At 43.1% G+C, this 12,327-nt stretch overlaps 1 protein-coding gene across 1 annotated transcript in view; it reads right to left on the bottom strand.

Moving 5' to 3' along the window:
- Nucleotides 1–12,327, bottom strand: part of mmp24 (matrix metallopeptidase 24) — a 149,940-nt gene that overhangs the window by 29,624 nt on the left and 107,989 nt on the right. Inside the window, exon 6 of the mRNA XM_028810610.2 lies at nucleotides 6,108–6,322. Coding sequence (XP_028666443.1) covers nucleotides 6,108–6,322 — 215 coding nt within the window. The remainder of the gene's footprint in view (nucleotides 1–6,107; nucleotides 6,323–12,327) is intronic.

Raw genomic sequence — 12,327 nt, 5'->3', positions numbered from 1 at the left:
TCAAATAACTACATTTTTTCCCAGTCTCTCTTGTCTTAGGCCCTTCACCCCTCATGGAGAATAGAATCATCAATGATCATTCACCAGTGACTTCTGTGCTGAGCAGCTGCCTCTAGATACCCCCATAACAAGTCCAGCTCTTTGATATTTCTGTCAAGGTCTCTGCACCAAGTGTTTCTCAGCCATCCTTGTTTATGTTTTCCTTGAGGGTTCTAAGTTAAGTCCTGCTTTGTGATGTTAGTGCTTGACTTTGTTAGGGTGTGACCAAGCCCCCCAGTATCCTCAAGATCTCATCCGGTATAGGGTGCTGCTGAGATTTTTGTCACAACTCCACATTGCTGATGGTCTTTGGGCAGTGAATCTACAGAATACTGCATAGGCAGTAATTGATGAAGGTCTGGTTTTCTTCAGATTGGCCTTTGCTATTCTCCATGTCTCTGCTCCAAGACAGACTTGATGTTTGCATTGAATAACCAAAGCTTGCTGGCTCAATCAAACTCCTTGGAGTTACAGATGTTTATAAGTTGGAAAAATGTGTGACTCCCTGCAACAGTATGCATTCATTTCAAATCCATGATGTATGCCTACAGAGCGGTTAGTGGGCTAACACACATATATATAGAGAGAGACATAGTGTGGTCCTATGGTCCTTCTCACCCACTTAGGTCTACTATTGAATGATGTCTGGTGACATCTCCTCTGCATGGCATTAAATCTCAATCCAGACTCTTTTCATGTGTAGCTCCTAGCTGGTGGAACAAGCTGCACACCTCCATTCAAACTCCTGACTCCCTTACTGTGTTTTAGAAGCATTTTTTGGTGAATTTCTGTCTAATTAATAATGGCTTTATTAGACATTTGTACCCAAGGAAGTATAACCAGCTTGCATTTGTTCTGAGCTCTTCACTTGTAGTCATCCAATTTGTGTAACCTTGTCCTGTGACTCTTTTTCCCAAATTTTCTCAAAGACTGAACTTTACTCAGTTAGGTTGACCTGTTTTGTACATCATTTTGTACAAACATTTGTAAATGTGAGCAGATTATGTCGTGTCTTCATTCAGCCACTGACTCTTTCTGAGAAGGTCTTCATTAAGATTTCATTCAACCTCTGACTCTTATAGTTAGTTTGAGAGTCTTTTCTCTTCCCAGTTCATTCACTATTTCCCAGTGTGTAGGCCTCATTGCCATCCAGCTGAACCACTGAGTTCTGTTGAAACTATTTCCTTACCACTAAGTTCAGCCACTGACTCCTACGGATACTCTGAGTAAAACTGCCCATTTCAGACAGTGACTTCCATTGTGATTCCCGGCGGGTTTCTTCAAAAGCTAAATAAGACATGTTACCCTCAGTTCTCACCTCTATAAAGAGCTTTGTGGCTTCATTTGGTGCATAAACAGTGTGCTACAAGCAGAAGTGAACACTGAAAACCAGTTCACCAGTTATGATGGTTTATTTTTTTTTTATTAATATGTACCCTGAGTATACGCAACCTGCCAGCCATTTGTGACAAGCCAAACAGGCCTTCTAGAGTGAATGTCGTGACAAATGTGTTTTTCTTTATAAGTGCTAATTGTTCTGTCCAGGAATGTCCATGACACAAGTCTAAAGAAGATCCTATTTTCGTATTAGAGAGGTGCTGCCTGAAGTAGCAAAGCAGTGATTTTATTGCTGTTAGCATTTCAGAGGTCTAATCAATCCCATTGTAAGCCAATGCTAAAACCTAATGAAGAGGAGGAAACCAAATCTAAAATTTTGGATCTGGGTTCTTCCAAGAGGTTAACATTATTGATGCAAATTTCGCCGGTTAAAAATGAACATAAAAACAAAACTAAACTAAAATGTCCACCACTAAAAATAATGGAAGTTAAATACACTAAAAATGAAGGACCAATGAAGCCTGATTAGTCTGAACCTTTTCACAGTGACAGATTGGAATCAATATGGAGTCAGATATACGGTGCGCAGGAGTGTTAGTGCTGGGCCTCGAATGACGCACATAGAGGTGATGACAGACACCCGATAACCGCTCCTGCAAGCAAATATCCTCAGCAACTGCTTTCTCTTTAGTCTGTTTGTGTGATATCCCAGGAATTTCAATTTGATGGTAATAAGAAGAGTGTGATATTGACAACAGTGACATTGTGAGAGCATTAATGGCTTTTCCTCAGACATAATAATTCAAATAACCATTTCTTACCCAAGGCAGAGGAAAAAAAAATTCTGTCAAGTTTGGATATATTTTATAAAGAACATGTACAAAAGTGATAGAAAAAGTGGAGCTGATTGAATCTCAAGAAAACATCTTGGACCCGAACAGTTTTTAGAATTATACAATATTCAGTACAGCCCATGGCAAAAATCGCCCATAGCAACACTTACAGTATACATAAGGCTGGAGGTTAGCAGCATTCTAATTGGCTGCTTGACAATACTTCCATTTATTATAGTCACACAAATAGCTGCGGTATCTGCAGAAACACTGAGTAACTTTACTATGTTTAGAAAAAAAGAGGAGGAGGAAGAGGTGCATTCGAGGAAACAGATCAAGTAACTGGTGGGTGAGAAGTGGGATTAAATAACATAGCACCAAAAAAGAGTCATCTCGTATAAGACGAGCAAGCTAACGTGGTGTAGTGGTTAAGAAGGTATACCTGAAAACACAAGGTGACAAATTCAAATCCCCCCACAGAATCCTCAAGCTTCTTGACTATGCTCTAAAAGAAAGAAACATGTAGTGTACGCTCTGTTAAAGAGGCTTGACAAGGTGCTGTGTGCCAGTATATAGATCTAATAAGTGATTCATATTGTATTCCACTGAGACACTGCTGTCCTTGTTATTGATTATGTGACTGGAAATAACTATTAGATTTTAAACAAGCACAGCAAACACACATGAACCAAGATTCAATAGGTCTAATAGCGTTGTCTTTTATGCCCATATTTTGAGTAAAGTGTCAACAAATGTCCCTAGAACAGTCAATGATGTCTTGACCAGTCACCTTTAAAGCATAACGGTGCTGTTACATATTGCCCAGGCCTCAGTTTGAATGATCTGGATTTTGCCCCCACCCATTTGACTGTGTTAGAAAGTATTACTAGCTATCTCACAGTGGGAGCAAATCAGAAACCCTGGATGATATCAGAGGTATGCATGTTCCTCAAAATCCAGGATGCTACCTTTAAAGTGAGTGACAAAGCAGCCTTCAAGCAGCCCTCAGCTGAGCTAGGACTAACCTGTCACATGCCATCAAACAGGCAAAGTGTGTACATGCGTGAAAAGTCCACATCCACTTTGAAGACACTAAAGGCACTAGATACTTGTGGTTTTGATGATGATGCTGCCCTCAAGAATATGTTGAACAACTTTTATGGTTGATTTGATATGCAAAACCATGAACATGCAAGGAAACTTCTGCTTTCCTTCAATGACCAGGTGATATTTCTGACTATTGCCGCTGTGAGGATTAGCTTCTCCAAAATCAACCCTCACAAGGCGCCTGGTCTAGACAATATACTGTACCTAGTTATGCGTTCTGAGAGTATGCTAGTCAATTTGCTGATGTCTTCACAGATATCTGTAGCACATCACTCTACCAGGCTTCTGTATCCAAGTGTTTTAAGACCACCTATTGTTCTTGTGCCCAAAAAGCCTTCAGTAACATGTCTAAATAACTATCATCTGATTGCACTCACTTCTGTCATTATGAAGGCTAAACTTCTGAGGCACCTTGACCCACTGATAATGCTTTTTCTATTGCTCTTCATCTTAGCCTTTCTCAATTGGACGAAAAGAAATACTTTTCGGCTGCCAGACTCTTTAATTCCTTCATTGTCTCCTGTTGAGCAGTGAACTTCATATTTTTTTCTTCCTTTTAATCCTTATCTTTGCTTATATTCTAATTTTTACAACTAGATCAGTGCAATAACTTTGTTTAATAGCCTAACAAAAAAGGAAATAACTTAAGCATTTTTTATACATGTTATTGTGTGGCACCCTGTTTTGTCTTGTCTCCTGTACATTGATGTAAAATATGTTACAGTCAGGGCCGGATTTATATGAAAAGAGGCCCTAGGCTATTCCACTTATGAGGCCCTTTCACCTTCCATTTTTAAGTTTGTAAATTACATGAGAGATAATAAAATTTTGCTAACAATTTGAATGTAGGCCCCTCTTGATCTTGAGGCCCTAGGCTGAAGCCTAGTTAGCCTATAGGAAAATCCGGCCCTGGTTACAGTATATCCTATCTTGTGTTGTTTCACATTACACCCTGGGCATGAAGGTATGCAATTTTGTCTCAACCTTGTACTTGTCTAAGGTTGCGATTACAAAAAAGAGTACTTGACTGTCAGTTAACTAAAAGGAAGGTCAGTGGATGGAGCCATGGCAAGTCTTGACAGGTATAATCTTGGAGATAGGCCTCCAATCTGGGGCAAAAGTGTCTATGAAATGGATGGCTGTCCTCATCCATCATGCCTAACACAATTGTTTTAACTTTAATATCCACTCATTTTATAGTTGCTGTTTTGCACTCTAGAGTTAAAGAAGCCAAACGCAATCAAGAAGTAATGGACTCAAGACAAGGCCCATTTTTAAACAGCGCACAAATCTATCAAAGCAGCTAGTCAACGAAACATGGACTGATTAATGTGATATAACACTTTCGAGATGAAGAAGGAAGCTGGAGTCCCTACAGGAAAACCATATGCACATGGGGAGAACATGAAAATTCAACAGAAAGTACACCAATTGGAAAACAAACCAGAGTACTGGCACCAAAATACGCTGCCCATGTAAAAGGGTAGTCCAGCTGTCTGGTTTCTCCTGTGGAATATTGGTAAATATAAAAAAGAAAACATTTAGTCGTAGCCTAGAGAGTTGGCAGGCCTACTCTACACCACTCAGGATTGGTAGTTAAAGGCTGACTTGGGCAAGCAGATCAAGGGTCTGCCTCACATCACAGTAACATCTTTGTGAATGTATATAGTAATTTTTTCAGAGGCCTCAAAAAAGCTTGCCTTGATCGAATTGACATTGGATGGATGAAAGAGGCATTTGAGAGGAAGCATGCTAAGTACTGGGTCTTTTGGAGGAACACTGGAAACAAGTGGTGGCAAGCTCACTGCCATCCAATTGAGATGAGCTACAGAGGCATCACGTGATGGCTGAACTCTCTGTGAATGTTACACACTAGTATCAAGGGGACTTTGAAATGATCAGCAATCAGATCAGCAACTAGATGGTTGTACTGTACATAAAGAGGGGTGATCCATGGATGAATGCTTTTGTCAACCCCACCAAGGTCACCTGGGTGAAGGTATCTGATGTTGTAAGATCTGAAATGCCCAATTATCCCACGAGACATCACTGGTGATGTGACCCAGAGCGTCCTTATAGTTGTATCTAGTAACAAGGAGTGTTCTAGAATCTTTATTCACCTGCATTGTAGTATGATTAGGATTTGTATTTGTATTAATAGTAGAATTGGAACGTGTACAGAGAACAGTGAAATTCTTACTTGCATGTCCAATGAAGATGCAATATATTTCCACTTTCTAGCTTTATGTTGTTGAAACACATTTTAAAGAAGAGATCAAGCACTGGTCTGTAGTGCATATGCTATTTTTTTTTAAATTCAAGTAAAAATGTATGTACTAGCAAAAAAATGAATTATGAGTTGACTGGCACCAGGCCCCAAATTTTTATCTACCTTACTCTTGATTATGTCAAGAGAAGCTTTGGCCTGGACAACCCCGAACTGGATTAGGAAACTTGGAGAATGTTATGTTATTTAATCATTAAATTTTAATTTTAATATTAGGCTTTAATTTTTTGATTTTGTGCTAGTGACTCACTACCTTACAACAAACCCAACAGTCACAATAGAATGAGAAAATGTAGTAAATATATATGCTTTTAGCAATGATTAGCATTATTTAAATTAGAAACTGGAATATTGAAAGTGAAATTTACTCCTAATCCTGCTGCCAGTTACTTGGACAGATTTTGTCTTTTTACCACATTCATAGCTCTTTGAGCTCCTGTATTATAGAACATGGAAGAAGAGAAAAATGTCAGCCAAGATGCAAAATGGTCCCATTCTCTTACCTTGAATACAAACATCTCTCCTCTGAACAAGGCGACTGTGTTGAAGTTTCCATCGCAGATATTGGGTTTAATGCCAGGTGAAGAGGGTCTGTCACCAGATGGAGGTCGAGGAGGCCTAGACTGTCGATCATGCTTCCTTTCTGAGGTTGAGTGCGGACGCCGCGCTGGAATTGTAGGCAGTGGCCTGGTTGGTTCTGACATCTCAGCCGGGGGTCCTAAAACCAAGTATTTTTAAAATAAATAAATTTATGCCCAATGACTCACAAATATGTTATAAAAGATATGTGCTACACTTATCAAGAATTTGATACATTTTAAACAAACTTAAACAGAAAACGAAAGCAATCAGACAGTTTGTTGGGGCATACTTGTATGTTTTTCTTATTTGTTTCTCTTGATTTTTCTTCAGGAAAGTTCTTTAGGACATTTTTCCATAAGCAGGCCCTCATTCTCACCAATTCAAAGGTAACTGCATATGGCTCTTTTCTCTTTTGCCTTTTCTGGTTCTAGATTTTTTAAAAAGTTCAGACCTTATTTAGTATTAATCATTTTTATGTCTCGACCTTTAACCCAGCCTCCATTTTTGAGATGGTTCTAAGCTCAGATAAATGGGAAGAGTTGGCATTAGGGAATGCATCTGGCTGTAAAAATCAAAACCTCTATTGGAGAAATCAAGTAAAAAAAAAAAGTAGCAATTAAAAAATTGAAATAGCTACAGAAGAAATTTGAAGCTGAAAAAGTAGTTTTAATGTCTCAACCTTTGGTTAATTAACTGGCTAATTTGGCACTTTTAATATTTAATATGCAGAACCCACATTTTTTTGGAATGCACTTCATTCCTCCACAAGTAAAAGCTAATTTGTCTAAACCCAGCTGAGTTTATGTCAGAGCTACTTGTAGTATGGGATCATCGTCTTATATATAAATGTCTACGCATGGAAGTGTGTCTGTCTGTCTGTCTGGTTCTGTTATCTTTGATTAGATTTAAATGCTCCACCAAGTTAACGAATTGTCACACACGTGTGAATAGGAGGCAGCTGAAGGGCTCAAAGAATAAGGGTAACACATCTGCCCAGGGAGCGGCGGGGTACACTAACTCTCTTTCTAAGTCCCCTGCAGACCTTTCCTGGGAAATCCCACCAGGAACCACTGCCTCAACTCGGGACACGTCACTTCCGGTCCTGGCCCGAGGATGACATCACTTCCCGCAGACTTCATATAAAACCTCACTCCCTTCCTCTGGAATTCAATTCTGTTCTGGACTCAGTCTTGTAAACTACTCTGGTCTTACAATTCTTTACTTTTGCAGCCAGGAACATAATATATGGGTGGCTGCCCCAAACCTTTTCCATGTCTAAAGTCTCGTCTTGTTACAATGGCGTAGCCTGGCAGGATGGTGTCCCAGAAGATACTTTGGACAGAATACAAAGTTAACCCAGATGAGAAAGTACCGGGGCTGAGTTTCTGGGCAGGGAGTGCGTCCGAGGGTCAGGAGAGACACGGGGCAGGCTCTGCTCCAAAAAGGCAGATCCAGGCTTGGGTCTTACCTATGGGAAAATGTAAATGGGACCCACAGACGTGGGCTGGTTTCTGGGAAAGAAATGAAAAGGGCTTATTACGCTCTCTCGGATGAGAGAGCTGAGCTGCCCATTGGGACCAAGGTCCTCGTTAATGGTGGATTATCCCCAGGCCAGCGGGCAAAGGCGTTAAGTCGCTGGGTATTCGATCCAGAGTGGTCGATCCCGGAGCAGGCTATGGCCCTCTGGCAGCAGGTGGAGTGGTGACTACAGCTGTGGTAACTCACCACCTACCAATTGGTGGAGCAGGTAGCCTGCTTCCTATTTTTCCAGCATCTACCCAACAGTTTTGCCCAGCCGGCCTGGGGAGTCCTTCACTCAATAAGCGAGCTCCTACAGCTCGTGAAAAAAAAACCTATGCCGGCCTCGCAATCTGGGAGGGCAGAATGATCCTCTAGTGGACTCCCTAGAGACTATGTCCCACAAAAGTTTCGTACACATAAACTGGAGCCTGTTCTGAAGTCCCTGGACCACTTGGTGTGCAACCTGTCCAGGAGCGAGGAAGAATGCAGGTGGATGTGGGAATGTGCTTTGTGTGCCCTGGCCAACCCCCTGACGTCTTCACATACCGGAGACATACTTGTTAACGGACATGAAGTCACTGCTTTGTTTGACTCTGGCAGTAATGTCACTATTGTTGCTCACCGATATGTCTTGCCGCGACAGCTGACTAAACAAATGACCAGTCTTAAGTGTATACACGAAGAACTCCGTACATATACTGTAAATGCGCCTTGTGTTACATCTGTCACAGAGGGACGCTAAAAAGATACCCTGTAGCAGTCCTTCCCAACCCACCTTTTCCTGTGATACTAGGACAGGACTGGTTTGATAGAAAATGCAGTAGACTATTGAGTACTAAACGGTCGAGCTTTGGGCCTAGCGGTGGGTGAGAAAGATTCATCTCAAGCTGCCTCCACGCCGTGTAACCAGCTGGCACAGAGTGAGACAGAGGGCCAAGAGGGTGATGCAGAAACTCCTGGTCCGTTGAGGGCTGTTATGTCATCTATCAGCTCCCCGGCAGCCCGGGAGGAATCTCCGCCCTTTGAGGTCAGACCAGACCCCCTCTCTGAGTTGCATTTTCAGTTTATAGCGACACAGGTTCCTTTCAAGAGAGAACAATGGAATGACAACTCTCTGAAACACACAAAGAATGCAGTGGTTCTCGTCAATGGCCAGTGTACGCATTAGCCCATGCCACAGGGACCTCGCTTTGTTATGGAAAATGACTTATTATATCGGGAGCATGAGGGGGAGGACCGGAAGTTGCTGCTAATCCTGTGAACCTACCGGCACGCCCACCTCCTTGGAGGCCATCTCAGCTCCGAAAAAACATTGGAGCGAATCAAGCTCCGGTTTTTCTGGCCGGGAATTAATAAGGAGGTTTGCTGTTTTTGCATTTCCTGTCCGGAGTGTCAACTGCGGAAAATTCCCTGGAGGGACCACACTCCTCTTGTTCCCCTTCCCCTGATTGATGTTCCTTTTGACCGAATTGGGGTCAATATAGTAAGACCCTTAGAACCCTCAGCCTAAGGACATAAATATATACAGTATTAGTCCTCATAGATTATGCGACCTGATGCCCAGAGGCCGCTCCCTTGCGTTCGGCTACTTCTAAAGCATTCGTAAGGGAACTAGTAGGGGTCTTTGCACGAGACGGTATCCCTAGAGAAGTTCTAATGAACCAAGGGACGCCTTTTACCTCGGAAACGTTCAAGGAAGCTGCCAAGTTACTGAAGATAAAGCACTTAAGAACCACGGTGTATCATCCTCAAACTAATGGTTTAGTTGAGAGGTTCAATCAGACTCTCAAACAGATGCTTCGTAAGGTGGTCAACAAGGATGGGAGGAATTGGGATCAGCTCCTCCCCCTCATTCTCTTTGCCTATCGGGAAGTCCCCCAAGCCTCTACGGCAGCGTTTCTCAACCTTTAAGTATTTGTGACCCGAGTTTTCATAACAGTTTTAATCTCGTCCCCCTAAGGTTTTTTTGAAAGGAGCCCACTAATACCAATTTGTTCTTTTTTAATTAATGATATATCATAGATGGATATTTTATTATACCTAATTAACTTTTATCGACATTTATGTAACTCTATATTTATTTTTCTAGTATCAGAATGTAGCTTAAGTTAATTTGTTTTGGTTTCAATAGATGTATTTTTCATATTTTCGATTCTTGTTTTCTTTTTTTCATATCTTCGCGCCCCCCTTTTTGTTACTTTGCGCTCCCCTAGGGGGGCCCACCCCACAGATTGAGAATCACTGCTCTACAGGCTTCTCACCTTTTGAATTGTTATATGGACGACAGTCCCGGGGTATATTGGATATCTTAAAGGAAGGTTGGGAAGGAGAGGCTTTCCCTTGACAAATATACTAGAATATATCGCACAGTTACGCTATAGATTTGATAAAATTAGACTGAGTCTAAAGAGTCATATGGAGGAGGCGCAAGCAGCACAGGCCCGCCTTTACGACTGTGGCACGACTCTTCGGGAGTTCTATCTGGGGGATTGAGTCATGGTATTGGTTCCCACCTCTAACTCTAAATTGCTGGCCCATTGGCAAGGCCCTTATGAAATTAAGGAGAGGAAAGGACTGGTGGACTATTTGGTGAGAACAACCTAATCATCAGCCAAGCGAGTGGGTGTATCATGTGAACTTGCTGAAACCGTGGAAGGAGAGGGACCCCAATTCCTCCTCTGGTCAGCCCTGCTCACTCTTTGCTCAAATGGATCCCCTTAATTTCGGTGAGGAATTATCTTCCAGACAGAGGCAGGAGCTGGAAACAGCTATCCGCACCGTCCCAGAGGTGGTGAGTGAACATCCTGGCCGGACCTCTCTGGTGACATATTGACTGAGCCGGGGGTTATCGTCCAAGAGTGGCCCTATAGACTTCCGGAGGCAAAGAAAGCTGAGGTGGAACTGGAAATCAAGCAAATGCTGTAACTAGGAGTGATTGAGGAAAGTTTTAGTCCCTGGTCCAGTCCCATCATCCTTGTCGCTAAGCCCGATGGCAGTTGGAGGTTTTGCAATGACTTCCATCGGCTTAACCAGGTTTCCCAGTTCAATGTTTATCCCATGCCACTCATGGACTACCTCCTCTAGAGCTTGGGACCAGCTAGGTTCCTGACCACACTTGACATGACGAAGGGGTACTGGCAGGTTCCTTTAATGGAGTCCACAAAGGCTAAGACCACGTTTAGCATCCCTAGCGGGCATTGGCAGTATCGTATCCTTCCATTCAGGTTACACGGGGCACCTGCAACTTTCCAGCATCTGGTGGACAAAGTGCTCCAACCCCATAACACGTATAGTGCTGCCTACCTAGATGACATCATCATCTATTCCAGCACATGGAAGACACATGTACAGCAGGTCACAGCGGTATTGCGGGCACTAGGAGAGGCCGGGCTTCGGATCAATCCCAAGAAATGTTTCTTTGGACTGAGAGAAGCTAAATATTTGGGCTACCTGGTGGGCTGGGGTACTGTGAAGCCACAATGTTCAAAATTAAATGCCATTCTGACATGGCCCTGTCCGCGAAACAAGCGGCAGGTCCAATCATTTCTCGGTTTGGCTAGGTACTACTGCCGGTTCATGCCTCGCTTCTCCGAGAGAGCGGCGCCCTTGACCGACTCCCAACCAAGTGGTATGGTCTGACTAGATGGAAGCTGCATTTAGTGACTTGAAACAGGCTCTGACTTGCAGCTATATTAATAGCCCCTAACTTTTCTCTTCGATTTGCCCTCCAGATGGATGCTTCAGACTCAGGCTTGGGAGCTGTGTTGAGCCAAAGCGTCGACGGTGTTGAACACCCTGTCATGTACCTGAACCTTAAACTGTTGGAACGGTACACCAGGTACGCAGTGGTGGAGAAGGAAGCTCTGGTGATTAAGTGGGTGATTACGCAGTTGCGGTACTACCTCTTGGGACAGGTGTTCACTCTAGTGATGGACCATGCACCCTTAAAGTGGATGGCCCTTCACAAGGAGTCAAATCCGTGGGTCACTAGGTGATTTCTTGACCTGCAGCAATACAAGTTTTCGCTCGTTCATCGAAAGGGGTCTCTTCATGCCAACGCTGACGCCCTCTCTTGGGCTCACGACCTCTCGGTGCAGGCTGCCCGACCAGACGGGTCTGGTCTGAGGGGGGAGTCTAGTTACACATGTGCGAATACGAGGCAGCTGAAAGGCTTAAAGAATAAGGGTAACACATCTGCCCAGGGGGCGGCGGGGTACACTAACTCTCTTTCTAAGTCCCCTGCAGACATTTCCTGGGAAATCCCACCAGGAACCTCTGCCTCAACTCAGGACTTGTCACTTACAGCCCCAAGGACAACATCAGTTCCGGCCCCGACCCCGATGACAATATCACTTCTGGTCCCGGGCCTGAAGACAACATCACTTCTGGTCCCAGCCCCAAGGATGACATCACTTCCCCCAGACCTCCTATAAAGCCTCACTCCCTTCCTCTGAAATTTAGTTCTGTTTTGGACTCAGTCTTGTAAACTACTCTGGTCTTACAATTTTTTACTTTTGCAGCCACTAACATGTTATATGGATGGCTGTCCCAAACCTTTCCCATGTCTGAAGTCTCATCTTGTTACAGAGTCTGAAGAAGAAAGTAGTGTGATGCTACAGC

Source organism: Erpetoichthys calabaricus, chromosome 10 (genome assembly GCF_900747795.2).
Source record: "Erpetoichthys calabaricus chromosome 10, fErpCal1.3, whole genome shotgun sequence".
Classification (NCBI taxonomy): Eukaryota; Metazoa; Chordata; class Cladistia; order Polypteriformes; family Polypteridae; genus Erpetoichthys; species Erpetoichthys calabaricus.
This window is presented reverse-complemented; position numbering and strand designations above follow the sequence as displayed.